General features: G+C 38.6%; 1 protein-coding gene across 9 annotated transcripts in view; it reads left to right on the top strand.

Moving 5' to 3' along the window:
- Positions 1 to 19,679, top strand: part of ZMYM4 (zinc finger MYM-type containing 4) — a 171,301-nt gene that overhangs the window by 132,263 nt on the left and 19,359 nt on the right. For all 9 annotated transcript variants that reach the window (XM_059046581.2, XM_067011728.1, XM_067011747.1 and 6 more), the window contains 6 exons: positions 106 to 250; positions 2,683 to 2,801; positions 3,513 to 3,684; positions 7,159 to 7,212; positions 7,620 to 7,799; positions 8,458 to 8,552. In XM_059046581.2, the coding sequence (XP_058902564.1) occupies positions 106 to 250; positions 2,683 to 2,801; positions 3,513 to 3,684; positions 7,159 to 7,212; positions 7,620 to 7,799; positions 8,458 to 8,552 (765 nt within the window). The remainder of the gene's footprint in view (positions 1 to 105; positions 251 to 2,682; positions 2,802 to 3,512; positions 3,685 to 7,158; positions 7,213 to 7,619; positions 7,800 to 8,457; positions 8,553 to 19,679) is intronic.

Raw genomic sequence — 19,679 nt, 5'->3', positions numbered from 1 at the left:
TTCCAATATAGTGTGTCTTTTGAAATTATATTTTGAAATAAGATATTTATAATGTTTCTTGTAATTAATGATAAGCTTTTGGTTTCTGACTTATTTTTTTACTAGGCAAGTACACAAACAGATGCCCTCAAACTGCCACCTTCCCAGCCTCCAAGACTTTTGAAGAATAAAGCTTTATTGTGCAAACCCATCACGCAGACCAAGGCCACTTCTTGCAAACCACATACCCAAAACAAAGAATGCCAGACAGGTATGTTCCTTGTGCTTTCTTCATTTAATTTTTCCTAGGGGAAAGTAATGTGGGATCTGGTTACATTAATTAAGTGCCTTCTATTTCATAGGTGTTGTGTTTGGTTGCTTATATTTGCTGCCCAATTGAGTTCTCACGATATCCCTGTGGGTTACGTATTTTCATCAACTTAACAAGTTATGGCAAAGAGAAGGTAGTTGATAATACCATACTCTGAATGCTTCATTTAATTTCCTTATTCATGATAGTGTAGTATTATGGGGTAAGCGTAGACTTTGGAATTATATAAACAGGGTCTTAGTTAAGAGGAACTATTGTTTTCCAGAGCACCCTTAGGTTTGAACTTTTCCACACTCTATTTCAAATAATGTCAGTTCCTTTGGGGAGAGCTTTAGGGCTTTATTTTCTTATAAACTGCCTCTACCCTCTTCGAGCTACTACTTTTTTGAATGATGGGCATGGTGTGAGCTTCTGATCTTCTCAGCTTGCCTCTACTAGCATGGAATCTCTGCCCTACAAGTGATCTGGGGTGAAGGTAGTTCCGACCCTAGTTTTCTTGGCCTGCTGTTCCTATAGTAGGTTTTCTCTTTGTGGGTGGTAGCTGTACTCACTAGGAAATTAACCTCTTTAACCTGGAGTTTGAGGGGATAAGAAATGATGTTGGCCTGTCCCTCCTGGTGAGATACAGTAACCCTTGATGGGAGCTGAAGGAAGAGGAGCCCATTCTTTCTGGTCCCACCCATTCCAGAGTGGAGTTTCTATCATATTGAGCTGGCTGAGGCAGGGATGTGGAGCAGGTAGTAGATCAAAAGTCATAGATGCCTACTGTTCTTACTGTATTTAGTAGATTTTCTTGAATAGACATTTCTCCATTTGCTGTATGCCTTTAGTACTATTTCCAAAGAATTTAAATGGTTATTTTTTAGGTTTTCACCAGCTTTGCTTGTTTCCCTAGGGAATGGGTCTCTGGCATGCTGCCATCTGAAAATCCCAGAATTTTTAAAGTGGAAAGGAATCCTAGATTCTTAGACCTGGAAGGTTATCCTCTAGGCCAGTACTTCTCAAACATGAGTATGCATATGAATTATTTGGGAATGTTACTAAGTGGATTCTGATTTAGTGGTGCTGAAGTTTTGCATCTTTTAAGTTCCCGGGTAATATCAGTGCTTCTGATCCACGGATCATGTTGAATAGCAAGGCTATAGATGACTTAGTCCTGTATTTTTATTGTATCAGTAGTGACTTTATAAAAACTTTACTTTTTAAAATATTTTTTTATCATTTTTTTTTACAGTAGGTCCTCGTTATCTATTTAAAATATAGCAGTGTGTACATGTCAGTCCCCAAATAGTGACAATTTAGCATTATGTAGCTTGGTTATCAGACATCTCTAATCAGATGACTTTTTTTTATGTCCCCTGCACCATGGTAAAATTGATCCCATATTATTTCCCACTTCTAACCCTAGTCAAATTGTCAGCTTTTCACTTCTTTTTACTAGCATTACCTTTCTCTTACATTAATGATTTTACAGTTATCTAACATATTTTTCTGGCCTACAGAAAAGACTCTTTAGATACTTGTTAAATAATTGAATGACTTCTACCTCCATCCTTCCCTCCCACATTTTCCCTACTCATGTTTAAGGTAGTTCCCAAAGTTCTGTTTCCTTTCTTTTTTATATATATCTTAGAACCTCTGCTGTGTATACTTATTTTTTTTCCTGCAGGTATCATAACCACCCTGTTTCAGGCCCTCATCATCTTAGCTCTGTATATTGGAGTTTCCTCCCATGTTGTATACTTTCTATTCCATGTGAAGATGGCAGCCAAATTAATCTTTTTAAAGCCATTTTCATCACATTACTTTGTGCTAACCAATCATAGTAGTTCCCCACTGTCTAAGGATTTTAAATGTGTATTATAGCTCACAAAAATGGCCCTTCTACCTATTCAGTCTCCTCTTTAACATACACTACTTATTCATGTTAAGTTTTCTATACCTTTCTTCTAAGATAACTGTTCCATTCATCCATCCAAATTATATCCTTCATTCATCTTATCCTCGTATCATTGATAATTATTGTGTTGCCCACTTTTTTTTTAGTGCTGTTATACTCAAGCCTTGCTATTTCTCCTTTCTGTGAATTCCTAGTATCATAGATACTTCTTTTTTTAAAATTTAATTTTATTTATTTGGTTGCACCAGGTCTTAGTTGCAGCATGCATGTGGGATCTAGTTTCCTGACCAGGGATCAAACCTGGGCCCCCTGCACTGGGAGCACAGAGTCTTATCCACTGTGCCACCAGGGAAGTCCCTCATAGATACTTCTTTTGAACTGTAAATGTCCACATGCTTAAAAAATTTTTTTAAATTAAAATGTCATTTCTAACCCTCTTTGTTTTTTTGTGGGTTTTTTTTCCTTCCATTAGAAGACACTCCAACTCAGCCGCAAGTTATTGTGGTGCCAGTTCCAGTACCAGTGTTCGTACCTATACCTCTTCATCTTTATACTCAGTATGCCCCAGTCCCATTTGGAATTCCAGTTCCAGTGAGTAATCACTTAGAGATTAAGGCTAATTTAGTATGCATTTTTCTCAATTAAGATTTGACAGCTCCATAAAAAACCTTTTTACTTGTTGGTAAAATATACCTGACTCTGGTTGGCCATTAATCATACTGTTATATTACTTAAATATGGAATATATAAAGGACTGCTTCTATTTGTACCCTGCCTTGTCAGAGGAGGTTATGATTTAGCTTTTTAAAAACATTTTAAACACAATAGATCACTAACATAGAAAAAGATCAGAAACGGTGTGTGAATGTTAGAATCCTAGATTGTAGCAAGAATGAAAAGAGGAATACTGTGATTTACAGGATTCTGACTTTTCGTTAAAGAAAAATGTATTCATTTTTTTATTGGAAATATGTATTTTCTTGGTACTGAATTCTTAAGAGAAACACTTGTGTGAAAATGTTAAGCAAGAAATATAGTCAGAAACAAAACAAAAATTCATTACTTAATTATTCTTTTAGATGATTCAGAGACACGTTTTGTTAAGTATCCAGAAAAGCACTTACTGAATTTCTATTTAAATGGCTGCACTCTTGTAAAAACAAACTAGCAAGACTATTTTAATCATTAGCAATAGAAATATCTTGAATTTGTTTATTACTAATTTTTATATTTAAATGATCTCACAAATAATAGTTTTGATGGTCGACCAAGAAACTCTTCAGTCTATCCTTGGTCTTTCAGATGCCTGTCCCTATGCTTATTCCATCCTCAATGGATAATGAAGATAAAGTCACCGAGAGTATTGAAGACATTAAGGAAAAACTTCCCTCACATCCTTTTGAAGCTGATCTCCTTGAGATGGCAGAAATGATTGCAGAAGATGAAGAGAAGGAGAAGACTCTATCTCAGGGAGGTTGGTATAATTTTAAAGTAAAAAAAGAAAAACACACCTATAAATTTTCAGGTAGCTCATGTAATTTTAAGTATTAGGCAGTCAAGGAGTTTTCTAAAAGCTTTATTTGTTTTTAAATATGGAGTCTGTGGGCTTGTTAAACTTGTTGATAACTCTGGAGCTCTATCCTGTTTATGAAAGAAACTGAGTTTCGATACGGTTTCTAGTTCTTAATGATTCCAGAAAAATAACCTGTAAATCCATGTTTCATGATCATGTTCTGGTTTTATCCCCTGCAGTCAAAGCCATGGTCCCCAGATAAAAATTACTGTTGTAAAGTAATCAGTATGTTGGTAGAAGGTAAAACGAATTTTAGGGTGGAAAACCACTCGGTTCAAAATAACCTATAGATAAATCCCATTTTTTTTTTAACATAAATTTATTTATTTATTTTTGGCTGTGTTGGGTCTTCGTTGCTGTGCGTGGGCTTTTTCTAGTTTTGGCGAATGGGGTCTACTCTTCGTTATGGTGTGAGGGCTTCTCATTGTGGTGGCTTCTCTTGTGCGGAGCATGGGCTCTGGGCATGCGGGCTTCAGTAGTTGTGGTGTGCAGGCTCAGTATGGTTAGTTGGCTAGTTGCTCCGCGGCATGTGGTATCTTCCCGGACCAGGGCTCAAACCCATGTCCCCTGCATTGGCAGGCAGATTCTTAACCACTGTGCCACCAGGGAAGTCCCTAGATAAATCCCATTTTATGAGTGTAGAATAATGATAATAACAGTAGTTAACATTTATGTGTTTGCCGTACTCTAGGTATTGTCCTAAATGCACCATGTGCATCACCTCATTTAATCTTCACAACAACCCTATGAGTGAGGTAGTTTACTTTAGTTTCCTCTTTTGGAAAACAGGCTTGCCATGGTTATGAACTCAGGAAATAATGGAATCAGAAGTTGAATCCAGGTTTGTCTGACTCCACAAAGAAAGGATTTTAACCAGAACTCAGTAGTATAAATTCCAGAAAGGTTTCCAGCCTTAATTAGCACTGCCTTGATTTTTGGATATATGAAGAGATAAAGGAAATGGTGTTAAAGGTAGTTGAAAGGTATAGGTGAATTTTTGCAATGGCCTTTTTTTAAAAAAAATTTATTTTATTTTTGGCTGCATTGGGTCTTCATTGCTTCACGTGGGCTTTCTATAGTTGCGGTGAGCAAGAGCTACTCTTCATTGCGGTGCGTGGGCTTCTCACTGCGATGGCTTCTCTTGTTGCAGAGCACAGGCTCTAGGTGCACAGGCTTCAGTAGTTGTGGCTTGCGGGTTCTAGCGCACAGGGTCAGTAGTTGTGGTGCATGGGCTTAGTTGCTTTGCAGCATGTGGGATCTTCCCAGACCAGGGCTCTAACTCGTGTCCCCTCCATTGGCAGGTGGATTCTTAACCACTGTGCCACCAGGGAAGCCCACAGTGGCCTTTTCATATATCATTGATGAACCAAGAAATTACTCTTTCCTGACAATTTTCTTTTCCTGTGGTGGTTTTTATAAAGCTAGCCACTGGGTTCTGATTTTGCGTAATACATTCTAGTTGGTTTTCTGAGCACTACAGCATTTGAAAAAATTACTATCAACTTTTCTGTTGTGTTGCCAGTACATTTTTAATTCAGATATACTCTGAGAGATGGGTACAAAGCTTTTTATTATTATCCCAAAGTTTCTGGTCTCATTTTGCTCTTTGGTGTATAATCTCAATTCTGACCCATTTATATGTGGATTTTAAAGTCTTAGAATATTGCCCTTGGGCTTCCCTGGTGGCACAGCGGTTAAGAATCCGCCTGCCAATGCAGGGGACATGGGTTCGAGCCCTGGTCCAGAAAATCCCATGTGCCGCAGAGCAACTAAGCCCAAGCACCACAGCTACTGAGTCTACGCTCTAGAGCCTGAAAGCCACAACTGCTGAAGCCCGCACTCTGCAACAAGAGAAGCCACTGCAACAAGAATCCCACACACCACAACGAAGAGTAGCTTCCACTGGCCACAACTAGAGAAAGCTCACGTGCAACAACAAAGACCCAACACAGCCATAAATAAATAAATAAATAAATAGATAGATAGATAGATAGAGTATTGCACCTATGCTTGATCTTCTAATTTCTGATACTTATTTTGCAAGTTCCAGCAATTCCTGATGAGAAAGCTCATTTTAAGTTGGCTTCTCCATTCACATTAATAGTCAGCATTTATCAAATGTTTCCTCTATACAAATATTGTGACTTTGCCTTTGCCTACAGTTGAGTCAAACAGAAAAACTTTAAAGACTGAGCTTCAAGACAGATAGTTTTAATCATCAATGGTTTAGAAATATAAAGGGGGGAGAAATTAATTCCAACTGAAAGGATCTGGCTCATTTCTCTTTGATTTCAGGGAAAAGAGACAGTTTTCCTCGGTTTAAAAAAATTTTTTTTTGTTTTTTTTTTTGCGGTACGCGGGCCTCTCACTGTTGTGGCCTCTCCCGTTGCGGAGCACAGGCTCCAGACGTGCAGGCTCAGCTGCCGTGGCCCACGGGCCCCGCCGCTCCGCGGCATGTGGGATCTTCCCGGACCGGGGCACGAACCCATGTCCCCTGCACCGGCAGGTGGACTTTCAACCACTGCGCCACCAGGGAAGCCTTTTTTTTTTTTAATGCTTTAAATCTTTAAACTCTACTATTTTTCTTCTTCCTCTTCTTTTTTGTTTTTTGTTTGTTTGTTTTTTCTTGGCCACATTGTGCATCTTGTGGGATATTAGTTCCCTGACCAGGGATTGAACCTGGACCCCAGCAGTGAAAGCTCTGGGTCCTAACCACTGGACCGCCAGGGAATTCCCTAAACTCTTTACTTTTCAAGTAGTTTATAGGGACTTACCTGGCTGTCCAGTGGTTAAGACTCTGCGCTTCCACTGCAGAGGGCACTCGTTCGATTCCTGGTTGGGGAACCAAGATCCCACATGCTGCATGGTGTGGCCCAAAAACTTAAAAAAAAAAAAAAAAAATTAAAGTAGTTTATAATTGATAGAACTTTGTTCTGTTTAGTTCCATGTGCTGATTGCTCATGTATTTATATTCTAAGTCTGTCGGCTTTCCACTGCATGGTAAAGCATATTTTATTTAGGGAAGGAAGAAGCAATTTAAAACAGATTTGTCAACCTGTGAGTAAATCAGTATTGTGTGTGTGTGTGTGTGTTGTGGTTAAAAAAAGAATTTCAGATAGCACAGAATCCAAAATAAAGGTCTCTCTTGCCATGACTTCTTTCATACTGCTTGCTATCTAGAAGTGTAACCACTGTTATCAATTGTAATTTAACTGTATTTATCACTAATGCCTGACTTTTATTAATGAATCATTCTTTTCTGCATATAAAGTCTATTTATATAGAACCTCCCTAGTGCAGTCATTTCATTTGAGATGCAGTTTGTTTTTTGTATACATATAAATTGATTTATTATGTGCTTTTCTTTTTCTTTAGGATCCCAAACTTCTGAACAGGAGCTCTTTCTAGACACCAAGATATTTGAAAAAGGTTTGTAATTGTAAATGTATTTTGAATCTAAGAAATATTATCCTCTGTTAGTGATACAAACCCATAAAGTATTAGCATCCTTGGATTTAATATTTGCAGCTTTAGCTGTTTGTAGGGGGCATCAGACATCTATGATTTTGTGCTAATTTGTAAAGAGACTAATAATAAAAGCTACCTCAGATATTGGTTTTAAGGATTAATTGAAATAATGCTCTAAAGTGTGTACCAAGAATACAAATCTAGTTCTGTCATATTGGTGAACAAGTTACTTCATTCTTGAGTGTACCTATGGAATTGTCCAGCAACCATACCCGACTTTTTAGTATTTAGGGTTTCAGAGAGGTTTCTGAGTATGTCAAGCGTCTTATCTCATTTTGAGGGCTTGTTTGTTTTTCTGTATATTTCAGACCAAGGAAGTACTTACAGTGGTGATCTTGAATCAGAGGCAGTATCTACTCCACATAGCTGGGAGGAAGAATTAAATCATTATGCCTTAAAGTCAAATACTGTGCAAGAGGCTGATTTAGAAGTGAAGCAGTTCTCAAAAGGGGAAACTGAACAGGATCTGGAAGCAGATTTTCCATCAGGTTTGTGCAGTGTAACCTGTCTGTTGAAAGTCCTTTATTAGAAGATTGGTACAACTCTGAATTGGCATAATGAAGCAGTTATAATGTGTGATAACTATCTAGGGCACAAATGGTCCCTGCCTTTCAAGGTATTAATTCATACCATATTGTTCTTTATAAGGGGTTAATTTGTTTTTGTTGTTTTTAAGTTTCCCACAGTAATCATATAGGGGTTTTTCTTGATTGTTAACAAAGTTTTTTTTTGTTTTTTTTGTTTGTTTGTTTTGGTTTTGGGTTTTTTTGTGGTACGTGGGCCTCTCACTGCTGTGGCCTCTCCCATTGCGGAGCACAGGCTCCGGACGTGCACGCTCAGCGGCCATGGCTCACGGGCCCAGCCGCTCCGTGGCATGTAGGATCTTCCCGGACTGGGGCACGAACCCATGTCCCCTGCATCGACAGGCAGACTCTCAACCACTGTGCCACCAGGGAAGCCCTAACAAAGTTTTTATACATGCTGTATCTCCTTGTTTTCTTATGTATATAAGTAAAGTCCATATTTTATCATAAACAAAATAATAAATATAGTGATGATTGCCTGATATTTCTTCCTTCACCCTAAGTGTTTATTTAAATCTGTGAGTGATTTATCTCACATCATGCTTTCTCTTGGTTTTCATAGAATCCTTTGACCCACTGAATAAAGGACAGGGACTCCAGGCACGTTCCCGAACAAGAAGACGACACAGAGATGGCTTCCCCCAGCCCAGACGAAGAGTAAGCAGTAGCTTAATTTTTCTAGCATTTTCTTTTCTTTGTTGTTTTCCATCATTGTATCTTTGTCCTTTTGTTTTTGTTTTTTTGAAGTAAAAAACCATATCTTTTATATTTCTTCAGGAGGGACTTTTTATTTTGTTTCTATAATCAAAGGATTTTTCTGTTTGTTTTTTATAATCATTGTTACACACTTTCCTCTTTTTTTTTTTTTCTTGGCGGTACGCGGGTCTCTCACCGCTGTGGCCTCTTCCACTGTGGAGCACAGGCTCCGGACGCGCACACTCAGCGGCTATGGCTCACGGGCCCAGCTGCTCTGTGGCATGCGGGATCCTCCTGGACCGAGTCATGAACCCACGTCCCCTGCATTGGCAGGCGGACTCTCAACCACTGCGCCACCAGGGAAGCCCACACTTTCCTCTTTTTTAAAGTCTCTAAATTTAGCTTTTTAAAACATAATGAGGTTCACTAGTTTATGTAGTATAGTTATAATAGTGAAGTTCACAAAGAATGTTTTTCATGTTAACAGGGCTTTCCAATACCACAATTAAAAGAATAATAGCCTTCTTTTTAAAATTAGCACTGTTGAGTTACAGTTACATTTAAAAATTCAGAAATTAAAAAAAATCATAAATTTTAAGTGTACAATTTGATGGGCTTTGATAAATGTATTCAGTATGTAACTACCATCACAGTCATAACACTTTTCTTGTTCCAAAAAGTTGCCTTGTTACCATTGCCAGTCAATCTTCATCTCCAGATCCTGACAACCACTGATCTGCTTTGCAGATTGATGCAAAATTGTACTGCTTTGCCTTTTCTAAAATTTCATATAAATGGAATCATATAATTTGTATTCTTCTGTGTTTGGATTCCTTTAATTAGCATAATGTTTTTGAGATTCATCCATATTGTTTCATGAATTACTAGTTCATTCCTTTTTATTTCTGAGCATTTCATTTCATGCATAAACCACAGTTTATATAATTGTTTAACAGCTGATGGAAATTTGGGTTATTTCCAGTTTTGAGCATTTTAAATAGAGCTGCTGTGAACATTCTAGTATAAATCTCTTTGTGAAGAATGTATGTTTTCATTTGGGGAAAAATATCCAGGGGTGGAATTGCTAGGTCTTATGTGTATTTTTAACTTTGTAAGAAAGCTGCCAAAATGTGTTCCAAAGTTGATGTACTATTTTGAATTCCCACCAGCAGTCTGTGAGTTCTATCTGCTCCATGACTTAAAACACTTGGTATTGTCAATTTGTAATTTTAGCCATTCTAGTAAATGTGCAGTGGTATTAATTTATGGCTTTAATTTGTATTTTCCTTATGACTGATATGTGGGCATCTTTTCAAATGTATATTTGCTCTTTGTGTATCTTTGATGACGTGTGTATTCAGAACTATTGCACATTTTTAAAATTGGGTTAGTTGTCATCTTTTTTTGTGTGTGTGTGTGGTACGCGGGCCTCTCACTGTTGTGGCCTCTCCCATTGTGGAGCACAGGCTCCGGACGCACAGGCTCAGCGGCCATGGCTCACGGGCCCAGCCGCTCTGCGGCATGTGGGATCTTCCCGGACCGGGGCACGAACCCATGTCCCCTGCATCGGCAGGCGGACTCTCAACCACTGCGCCACCAGGGAAGCCCAGTTGTCATCTTATTGAGTTGTTTTTTTTATTATGGATAAAATTCTTTTATCAAATATGACTTTTCCTCCTATTCTGTGACTTCATTTTTATTTTCTTAATAGTGAAAAACAACTTTTTCCCGATTTCCATGGTTCATTTATTTATTTTCTTCCAGTTTTATTGAGATATAATTGACATAACAGCACTAAGTTTAAGGCATAGAGCATAATGATTTGACTTATATACATCATGAAATGAATATCACAGTAAGATAGTAAACATTCGTCATCTCATATACATAAAAAATTAAAGAAACTAAAAAAAAATTTTTTCTTACTATGAGAACTCTTAGCATTTACTCTCTTCACAACTTGCATATATAGCACAGAGCAGTGTTCATTATATATATCATGTTGCACATTATACCCCAGTACGTACTTAAACTGGAAATTTATGCCTTTTGACTACCTTCATCCAGTCTCCCTCCCCCTACTCCCTGCTTCTGGTAGCCACAAATCTGATCTCTTTTTCTAAGAATTTGTTTGTTTTTGAAATATAATTGACCTACAGTACTTTGTTAGTTCTTGGAGCACAACATACTGATTCAACATTTCTACGTATTTCAAAATGTTCACTAGGATAAGTCTAGTTACAATATGTCAACATACAAAGTTATTACATAATTATAATTGTGTGATTGTATTCCCCACACTGTACATTTCATAACATAACCATGACTCATTTACTTTGTGACTGGAAGTTTGTACCTCTTAATCTCCCTCACCTATGTCTCTCATCTCCCCAACCTCCTCCCCTGTGAGAAGCACTTGTTTATTTTCTGTATCTATAATTCTGTTTCTGTTTTATTATGTTTGTTCATTTGTTTTTTAGATTCCAGATATAAGTGAAATCATATAGTATTTGCCTTTCTCTGTCTGATTTGTTTCACTTAACGTAATACCCTCTAGGTCCATCCCTGCTGTCACAAATGGCAAGAATTCATTCTTTTTGGTGGTTGAGTAATAATTCCATTGTATGTAACTGTGTGTGTGTGTGTGTGTGTGTGTGTACCATATCTTCTTTATTCATTCATCTATGACACTTAGGTTGTTTCCATATCTTGGCTGTTGTCAGTAATGCTGCAGTGGACTTAGGGGTGCATATATATCTTTTTGAATTAGTGTTTTTGTTTTCTTTGGGTAAAAAATACCCAGAAGTGGAATTGCTGGATCAAATGGTAGTTCTGTGTTTAATTTTTGAGGAAGTGCCATACTGTTTTCCACAATGGCTGCACTAGTTTACATTCCCACCAACAGTGCATGAGTGTTCCCCTTTTTACACATCGTCGCCAACACTTGCTATCTCTTGTCCCTTTCATTGTAGTCATTCTGACAGGTGTGAGGTGATACTCATTGTGGTTTTGACTTGCATTTTGCTGATGATTAGTGATTTGGAGCATCTTTCTGTGTGTGTGTTTTGGCAATCTGTATGTCCCTTTTGGGAAAATGGCTATTCAGATCCTCTGCCCATTTTTTAATTCCATTTTTTTGTTTGTTTGTTTGTTGGATATTGAGTTCTTTATACATTTTGGATATTAACTCCTTTCCAGATATATAATTTGGAAATATCCTTTCCCATTCAGTAGGTAGCCTTTACATTTTGTTGAGGGTTTCCTTTGCTATGCAAAATCTTTTTAGTTTGATGTGGTCCCATTTGTTTATTTTTGCTTTGGTTGTCTTTACTTGAGGGGACAGACCCAACTTGAGGGGACAGACCCAAAAAATATTACTAAAACCGATGTCAAAGTTTCCTTCCTGTGTTTTCCTCTAGGACTTTCATGGTTTCAGGTCTTATATTTAAGTCTTTAATCCATTTTCAGTTTAATTTTGTCTATGGTATGAAAAAGTGGTCCAGTTTCATTCTTTTCCGTGTAGCTGTCCACTTTTCCCAACACCATTTACTGAAGAGTCAGTCTTTTCTTCAATATAGTCTTGCCTCTTTTGTCATAGATTAATTGACCATATAAGCATAGGTTTGTCTGGGCTGTTTATTCTGTTCCATTGATCTGTGTGTATGTTTTTGTGCCACAACCATACTGTTTTGATTACTGTAGTTTTTAGCATAGTTTGAAATCAGGGAGTATGATACCTCTAGCTTTGTTCTCCTTTCTCAAGATTGTTTTGGCTATTCTGGGTGTTTTATGTTTCCTAATGAATTTTAGAATTATTTGTTCTAGTTCTGTGAAAAATGCCATTGGTATTTTGATTTTATTGCATTGAATCTGTAGTTTGCCTTAGGTAGTATGGTTATTTTGACAGTATTCTTCTAATTCATGAGAAAGGTATATTTTTCCATTTGTTTGTTTAATCTTCAGTTTCCTTCATCAGTGTCTTACAGTTTTCTGAGTCGAGTCTTTTACCCCCTTTGTTAGATTTATTCCTAGGTATTTTATTCTTTTTGATGCAATTGTAAACAGGATTATTTTTAAAATTTCTCTGACAGTTTGTTGTTAGTGTATAGAAATGCAACAGATTTTGTACATTTTGTATCGTGCAACTTTACTGAATTCATTGGTGAGTTCTCATAACTTTTTGGTGGTGTCTTTAGGATTTTCTGTCTTAGGATTTTTTATGTATTGTATGGTGTTACCTGCAAACAGTGACAGTTTTCTTCTTCCTTTCCAATTTGAATTCCTTTTATTTCTTTTTCTTCTCTGATTGCTGTGGCTGGGACTTCCAATACCGTGTTGAATAAAAGTGGCAGAATGGGCGTCCTTGTCTTATTCCTGATCTTAGAGGAAATTGTTTCAGTTTTTCATCATTCGATATGATGTTAGCTGTGGGGCTGTCATATATAGCCTTTATTACATTGGGGTATGTTCCCACTATAGCCATTTTGTGGAGAATTTTTATCATAAATGAATGTTGAATTTTGTCAAAGACTTTTTTTGCATCTGTTGAGATGATCATATGACTTTTATTCTTCAGTTTGTTAATGTGGTGTATCACATTGCTTTGCAAATACCAAATTATTCTTTGCATCCCTGGGATAAATCCCACTTGCTCATGGTGTGTGATCCTTGTAATGTATTGTTGAATTTGATATGCTGATATTTTGTTGAGGATTTTTGTATGTATGTTCATCAGTGATATTGGCCTGTAATTGTCTTCTTTTATGGTCGTGTGCTTTTGGTATCAGGGTGATACTGGCCTCGTAGAATGAATTCGTAAGTGTTGCTTCCTCTGCTATTTTTTGTAATAGTTTGAGAAGGATAGGTATTAACTCTTCTCTAAATGTTTGGTCGACTTCCTCTGTGAAGCTGTCTGGTCCTAGACTTTTGTTTGTTGGGAGTTTTATGATTACTGATTCAATTTCGTTACTAGTAATTGGTCTGTTCATATTTTCTATGTATTTCTGAGTCAGTCTTAGGAGAGTGTACATTTCTAAAATTTGTCCATTTCTAGGTGGTTCTTTTGGTGTATAATTGTTCATAGTAATCTCTTAAGATCCTTTATATTTCTGTGTTGTTTGTTGTAACCTCTCTTCTCATTTTTAAAAAAAATTTATTTGTACCTTTCTTTTTTCCTTGATGAGTCCGGCTGAAGGTTTATCCACTTTGCTTATCTTTTAAAAAGATCACCTCTTGGTTTCATTGATCTTTTCTATTGCTTTTTGTAGTCTCTAGTTTATTTTTGCTCTGATCTTTATGATTTCTTTCCTTTACTAACTTTCGGTTTTCTTTTTCTTTTTCTAGTTCCCTTAGGGTATAAGGTTAGGTTGTTTATTTGAGATTTTTCGTGTTTGCTTAAGTAGGCTTGTCACTATAAACTTACCTCTTAGAATTGCTTTTGTTGTATCCCATAGATTTGGATAATTGTGTTCATTTTCATTTGTCTCCAGGTATATCTTGATTTCCTCTTTAATTTCTTTGGTGACCCATTGGTTGTTTAGTAACATGTTGTTTAGTCTTCTGTGCTGTGTGTTTTTTACAGTTTTTTCGTGTATTTGGCTTCTAGTCTCATAGCATTGTGGTTGAAAAAGATGCTTGATATGATTTTACTCTTCTTAAATTTACTGAGACTTGTTTTGTGGCCTAGCAAGTGATCTAGAGAATGTTCCATGTGAACTTGAAAAGAATGTGTGTTCTTCTGCTTTGGGGTGAAATATTTTATATATATATATATATTTTTATATATATACACAAATGTGTGTGTGTTTGTTTATTCTGTATATAGCTGTTAAATCCATCTCTTGTAATATGTCATTTATGGCCAGTGTTTCCTTACTTATTTTCCTTATTTATCATCTGTCCATTGATGTAAGCGAGGTTTTAAAGTCCCCTACTCTTGGGCTTCCCTGGTGGTGCAGTGGTTGAGAGTCCGCCTGCCGGTGTAGGGGATGTGGGTTCGTGCCCCGGTCCGGGAGGATCCCACATGCTGTGGAGCGGCTGGGCCTGTGAGCCATGGCCACTGAGCCTGCACGTCCAGGGCCTGTGCTCCACAACGGGAGAGGCCACAACAGTGAGAGGCCCACGTACAGCAAAAAAAAAAAAAAAGACTAAAGTCCCCTACTCTTGTTGTGTTACTGTCCATTTCTCCCTTTATATCTGTCAATGTTTGCTTTATGTATTTAGGTGCACCTTTCCTATCCTCTCACATTCAGTCTTTGTGTGCCTTTAGATTTGATGTGAGTCTCTTTTAGGCAGCACTATGGGTCTTGTTTTTGTATCCATTTAGCTACCCTGTGTCTTTTTATTGGAGCATTTAGTCCATTTAATTGTAAAGTAATTATTGATAGGTATGTACTTATTGCCATTTTGTTAATTGCTTTGTGGTTGTTTTTGTAGCTCTTTTTTGTTCCTCCTTGTTTTGCTCTCATCCCCTGTGATTTGATGACTATCTTTAGTGTTATTTTGGGGTTCCTTTCTCTTTTTTGTGTGTGTATCTATTACTGATTTTTGGTTTGTTGTTACCATGAGGTTTATGTATACCAATCTATTTATGTTTATACATGATTATTTTAAGTGCTGATCTCTTAATTTTGAATTCATTTTACCAACCCTGAATTTTTACCCTTCCCACATTTAATGTTTCTTACATCATATTTTGTGTTTTTTGGTTTGTGTATTCATTACTACTTATTATGGATATAGATAATATTACTACTTTTGTCTTAATCTTTCTAGTAGATAGTACTGATCTACTGTCTTTACTGTACATTTGTCTTTACCAGTGAAATTTTTCCTTTTTTAATTTTCATTTTTCTAGTTGTTACTTTTTCTTTTCTGCTTAGCGAATTCCCTTTAACATTTCTTATAAAGCCGGTTTTGTTGTACTGAATTATTTTAGCTTTGCTTGTCTGTAGAACTCTTAATCTCTCAATCAAATCTGAATGAAAAGCTTGCTGGGTATAGTATTCTTCGTTGTAGGTTTTTTCCCTTTCATCACTTTACATATATGGTGCCAGTCCCTTCTGGCCTGCAGAATTTCTGCTGAAAAGTCAGCTGATAGCCTTATGGGATTTTCCTTTAACGTAACTAGTTGCTTTTCCTTTGATGCTTTTACATTCTCTCTTTATCCTTAATGTTCGCTATTTTAATTATAATGTGTCTTTGAGTGGAAATCTTTGGATTGAGTCTGTTTGGGACTTTCTGTACTTCTTGGACTTGGATGTCTGGTTGCTTTCCCAGATTAGGGACGTTTTCAGCTATTATGTCTTCAAATACATCCTCTGCTCCTTCCGTGCTCTCTTCTTCCAGGACTTCTACAATGCAAATGTTAGTACACTTGAAGTTGTCTCAGAGTTCTCTTGAACTGTCCTCATTTTTAAAAATTCTTTTTCTTTTTTCTCTTCAGTTTGAGTGATTTTGACTACACTGTCTTCCAGTTTGCTGATCTGTTCCTCTGTATCAGCTGACCTACTGTTAATTCCTTTTATTTCAATTACTGTATTTTTTGGCTCTGTTTGCTTCTTCATTATATTTTCGAACTCTTTGTTAGGAACTTCTAACCTCTCACTGTGTTCATTCTTCTCCTGAGTTCTTTGTGCATCTTTACAGTCATTACCTTGCAGTCTTATTGGGTAGAATGCTTCCTTTGGAACATATTCCCCTGTTTCCTTATTTTGCCTAGTTCTTTGTTTTTATTTCTATGTATTTCATAGGTTGGCTCCATTTACCAATCTTAGATAAGTGACCTTATGTAAGAGACATTCTACGGGGCTGAGCAGCAGACTCCCCCTCTAGCCACCAGAGCTGTATGCTTTAGGGGTGCCCTGTATATGCACTGCATGGGCCCTTATGACAAGCTGACTGCTGTGGGCGTGCTGGTGAGCGTGCTGGTGAGCATGGTCAGCATGGCTGACTACTGTGGGCGTGCTGGGACCAGAAAGTCCCAGACTGGTTGATTGCCAGACCCTGCCTAATGCAGAGGCCTCTGGCTCTGGTGTGGTTGACTGCAGCCTGGGGAGTTCTGGTCCTGGTGCTGGCCCACTGGTGGACAGGGCCAGGTCATGAGGCAGCTGGCTGCAGAGCCCTGAGGAGTTCCCAGGCTAGTGCTGTACTGCTGGTGGGTGGGACTGGGTGGAGGGTGGGTGTTCTCAGCCTGGTTTTGACCCACTGGGTTACAGGCTGGGTCCTGACACAGGTGGCTACAGGGCTGTGGTATACCCAGGGGCTAGTGTCTGCTGTCTAGTGGGCAGGGTCAGGGCTCATGGGATCCCAGGGCTGGTGCCAACCACTGGTGGGTGAGGCTATATCTTGGGACTAGTTCTGTTCCATTGGTGCACAGAGCTGGGTCCCAGTGTCTCTGGCTGGGGGGGCCTGGTTCCTGAAACTGGTAATGGCTTGTGGATGTATTGGTCTGGGTCCCATGGTATCCTGGGGCTAGTGTTGGTCCACTGGTGGGAGGAGCCTGCTCCTGAGGATCTCTGGCTGTGGGGCCCTGGTGATCCTAGAGTTGGTGTCAGCCTGCTGGTGGGCAAGGCCAGGGCCCAGGAGGTCCTGGGACTGGTGCCTACCCACTGGTGGGCAGAGCCTTGTTTAGGGTGGCTGGGGGCTCATGGGAGCCTAAGGCAGCAAACTTGTTGGTGTTTGGGGCTGTGTCCACACCTGGCTAGCTTCTTGGCCTCAAGCGTCCCAGGATTGGTGGCAACTGGCTGGTGGGCAGGCTGGTTCCAGTTCTCATTTAACTTAGTGGGGGGAGTCCAAAATGGTGCTTGTGCTTTCTAGCAGCAGTGTTCTCATTGTAGAGTGAGTTCCCCAAAATGGCTGCCACCAGCATCTATGTCCCCAGGGTGAGTCCCAGTTTCCTCTTGCCTCTCTGGGAGGCTCTCTAAAATCAAGTGGGTCTGACCCAGGCTCCTTTCAAGTTACTGCTTTTGCCCTGGGTCTCAGATCATGTGAGATTTTGTTTGTACCCTTTGAGAGTGGGAGTCTCTTGTTTCCTACAGCCCTCTGGCTCTCCTGAAAACAAGCCCCACTAGCCTTCAAAACCAAGTGTTCTGGAGGTTTATCTTCCCAGTGCAGGAGCCCTGGACTGGGGAGCCCTATATGGGGCTCAGACCTCTCACTTCTTGGGGAGAACATCTGCAGTTGTGATTATCTTCCCATTTGTGTGTCACCTAACCTGGTGGTGTGGGTCTTGATTATACTGTGTCTCTGCCCCCTTCTACCCATCTTGTAGTTCCTTCTTTATATCTTTAGCTGTAGAAGATCTTTTCTGCGAGTCTTCAGGTCATTTTTATGGAAAGTTGCTCTGTACATAGTAATAATTTTGGTGTGCCCATCGGAGGAGGGGAGCTCAGGGTCTTCCTACTCTGCCATCTTGGTCACCCACACCAGGACAGAACTTTTTACTTTTGAGAAGTCCACTGTATCAGTTTTTATTCTTTTATAATTTGTGCTTTTTATTATCCCATCTAAATATCTTTGCTTAACTATGGTAATTAAGATTTTCTCTTACATTTTCTCCTAGTTTTTTTTTTTTTTTTTTTTTTTTTGCGGTACACTGGCCGCTCACTGCTGTGTCCTCTCCTGTTGCGGAGCACAGGCTCCGGACGCGCAGGCCCAGCGGCCATGGCTCACAGGCCCAGCCGCTCTGCGGCACGTGGGATCCTCCCAGACCGGGACACGAACCTGCATCCCCTGCATCAGCAGGCGGACTCTCAACCACTGCGCCACCAGGGAAGCCCTCTCGTAGTTTTATAATTTTCTTTTATGTTTTCTGTGATCCATTTTGAGATAATTTTTATGTATAAGTTAAGGTGTCCCATTTCATTTTTTTGTGTGTATGGATATACAGTTGTTCCAGTACCACTTTTGTAAACACTGTCTTTTCCCCTTCAGTTACATTGGTACTTTTGTTAAAGTCAACTAACTGACCATATATGTCTTGGTCTGTTCCTGAAACTATTGTGTTCCATTGATACACATCTTTTTTTTTTTTTTTTTTTTTGGCAGTACGTGGGCCTCTCACTGTTGTGGCCTTTCCCTTTGCGGAGCGCAGGCTCAGTGGCCATGGCTCACGGGCCCAGCTGCTCCGTGGCATGCGGGATCCTCCTGGACCAGGGCACGAACCCATGTCCCCTGCATCGGCAGGCGGACTCCCAACCACTGCGCCACCAGGGAAGCCCTACATGTCTATTTTTATACCAGTACCAACTGACTTGATTAATGTAGCTTTACAGTGAGTCTTGAAATAGGAGTGTAGGTCTTCCATCTTTGTTCACCTTTTTCAAAGGTTTCGTTTGAATTTCCATATACATTTTAGAATCAGCTTGTCAATTTCTACAAAAAAGTCTGCTGAAATTTTGATTGGGGCTGTTCTTAATCTATGGATCAATTTGCAGGGAATTGACATCCTAGCAACTTAGAGCCATCCAATCCATAAAGATGGTATCTTTCACCTTTATTCAGATTATCTTAATTTCTCCCAACAGTGTTTTGTATTTTTCATTTTACAAGTCTTATACTTTGTCAAATTTATCTAATAAGTATTTTAATATATTTTTGATCCTGTTGTGAATAGCATTATTTTTAAATTTCCTTTTCTAGTGTTCTTCATTGACATAGAAATAGAGATGGATTTTGCTCAACTGAAATCTTTAGGATTTTCTACCTACACAGTCATGTTATCTGTAAATAAAGGCAGTTTCACTTTTTCCTTTACAATCTTAATGCATTTTCTTTCTTGTTTGATTTATTGCATTAACAGGGATCTTTAGTACAATGTTTAATATAAGTAATGAGTGCAGATCTTCATGCCTCTTCCCAATTTTAGGAAGGTGTTCAGCCTTACAATATTGAGTATGATGTTACCTATATGTTTCTCATAGATGACCTCTGTCAAGTTCAGGAAGTTCTCTTCTATTCCTAATTGCTCAGAGTTTTTTTGATTGTGTTTTGAACTTTGTCAGGTGATCTCTTGAGATGATCATCTGGTTTTTCTTTTCTGAGTCTTTTAAAGTGGTGAAATACATTAATTTTTAAAATTATAAACTA

Source organism: Kogia breviceps, chromosome 1 (genome assembly GCF_026419965.1).
Source record: "Kogia breviceps isolate mKogBre1 chromosome 1, mKogBre1 haplotype 1, whole genome shotgun sequence".
Lineage (NCBI taxonomy): Eukaryota > Metazoa > Chordata > Mammalia > Artiodactyla > Physeteridae > Kogia > Kogia breviceps.
The sequence above is the reverse complement of the archived record's forward strand: the minus strand, read 5'-3'. Positions and strand labels throughout refer to the sequence as shown.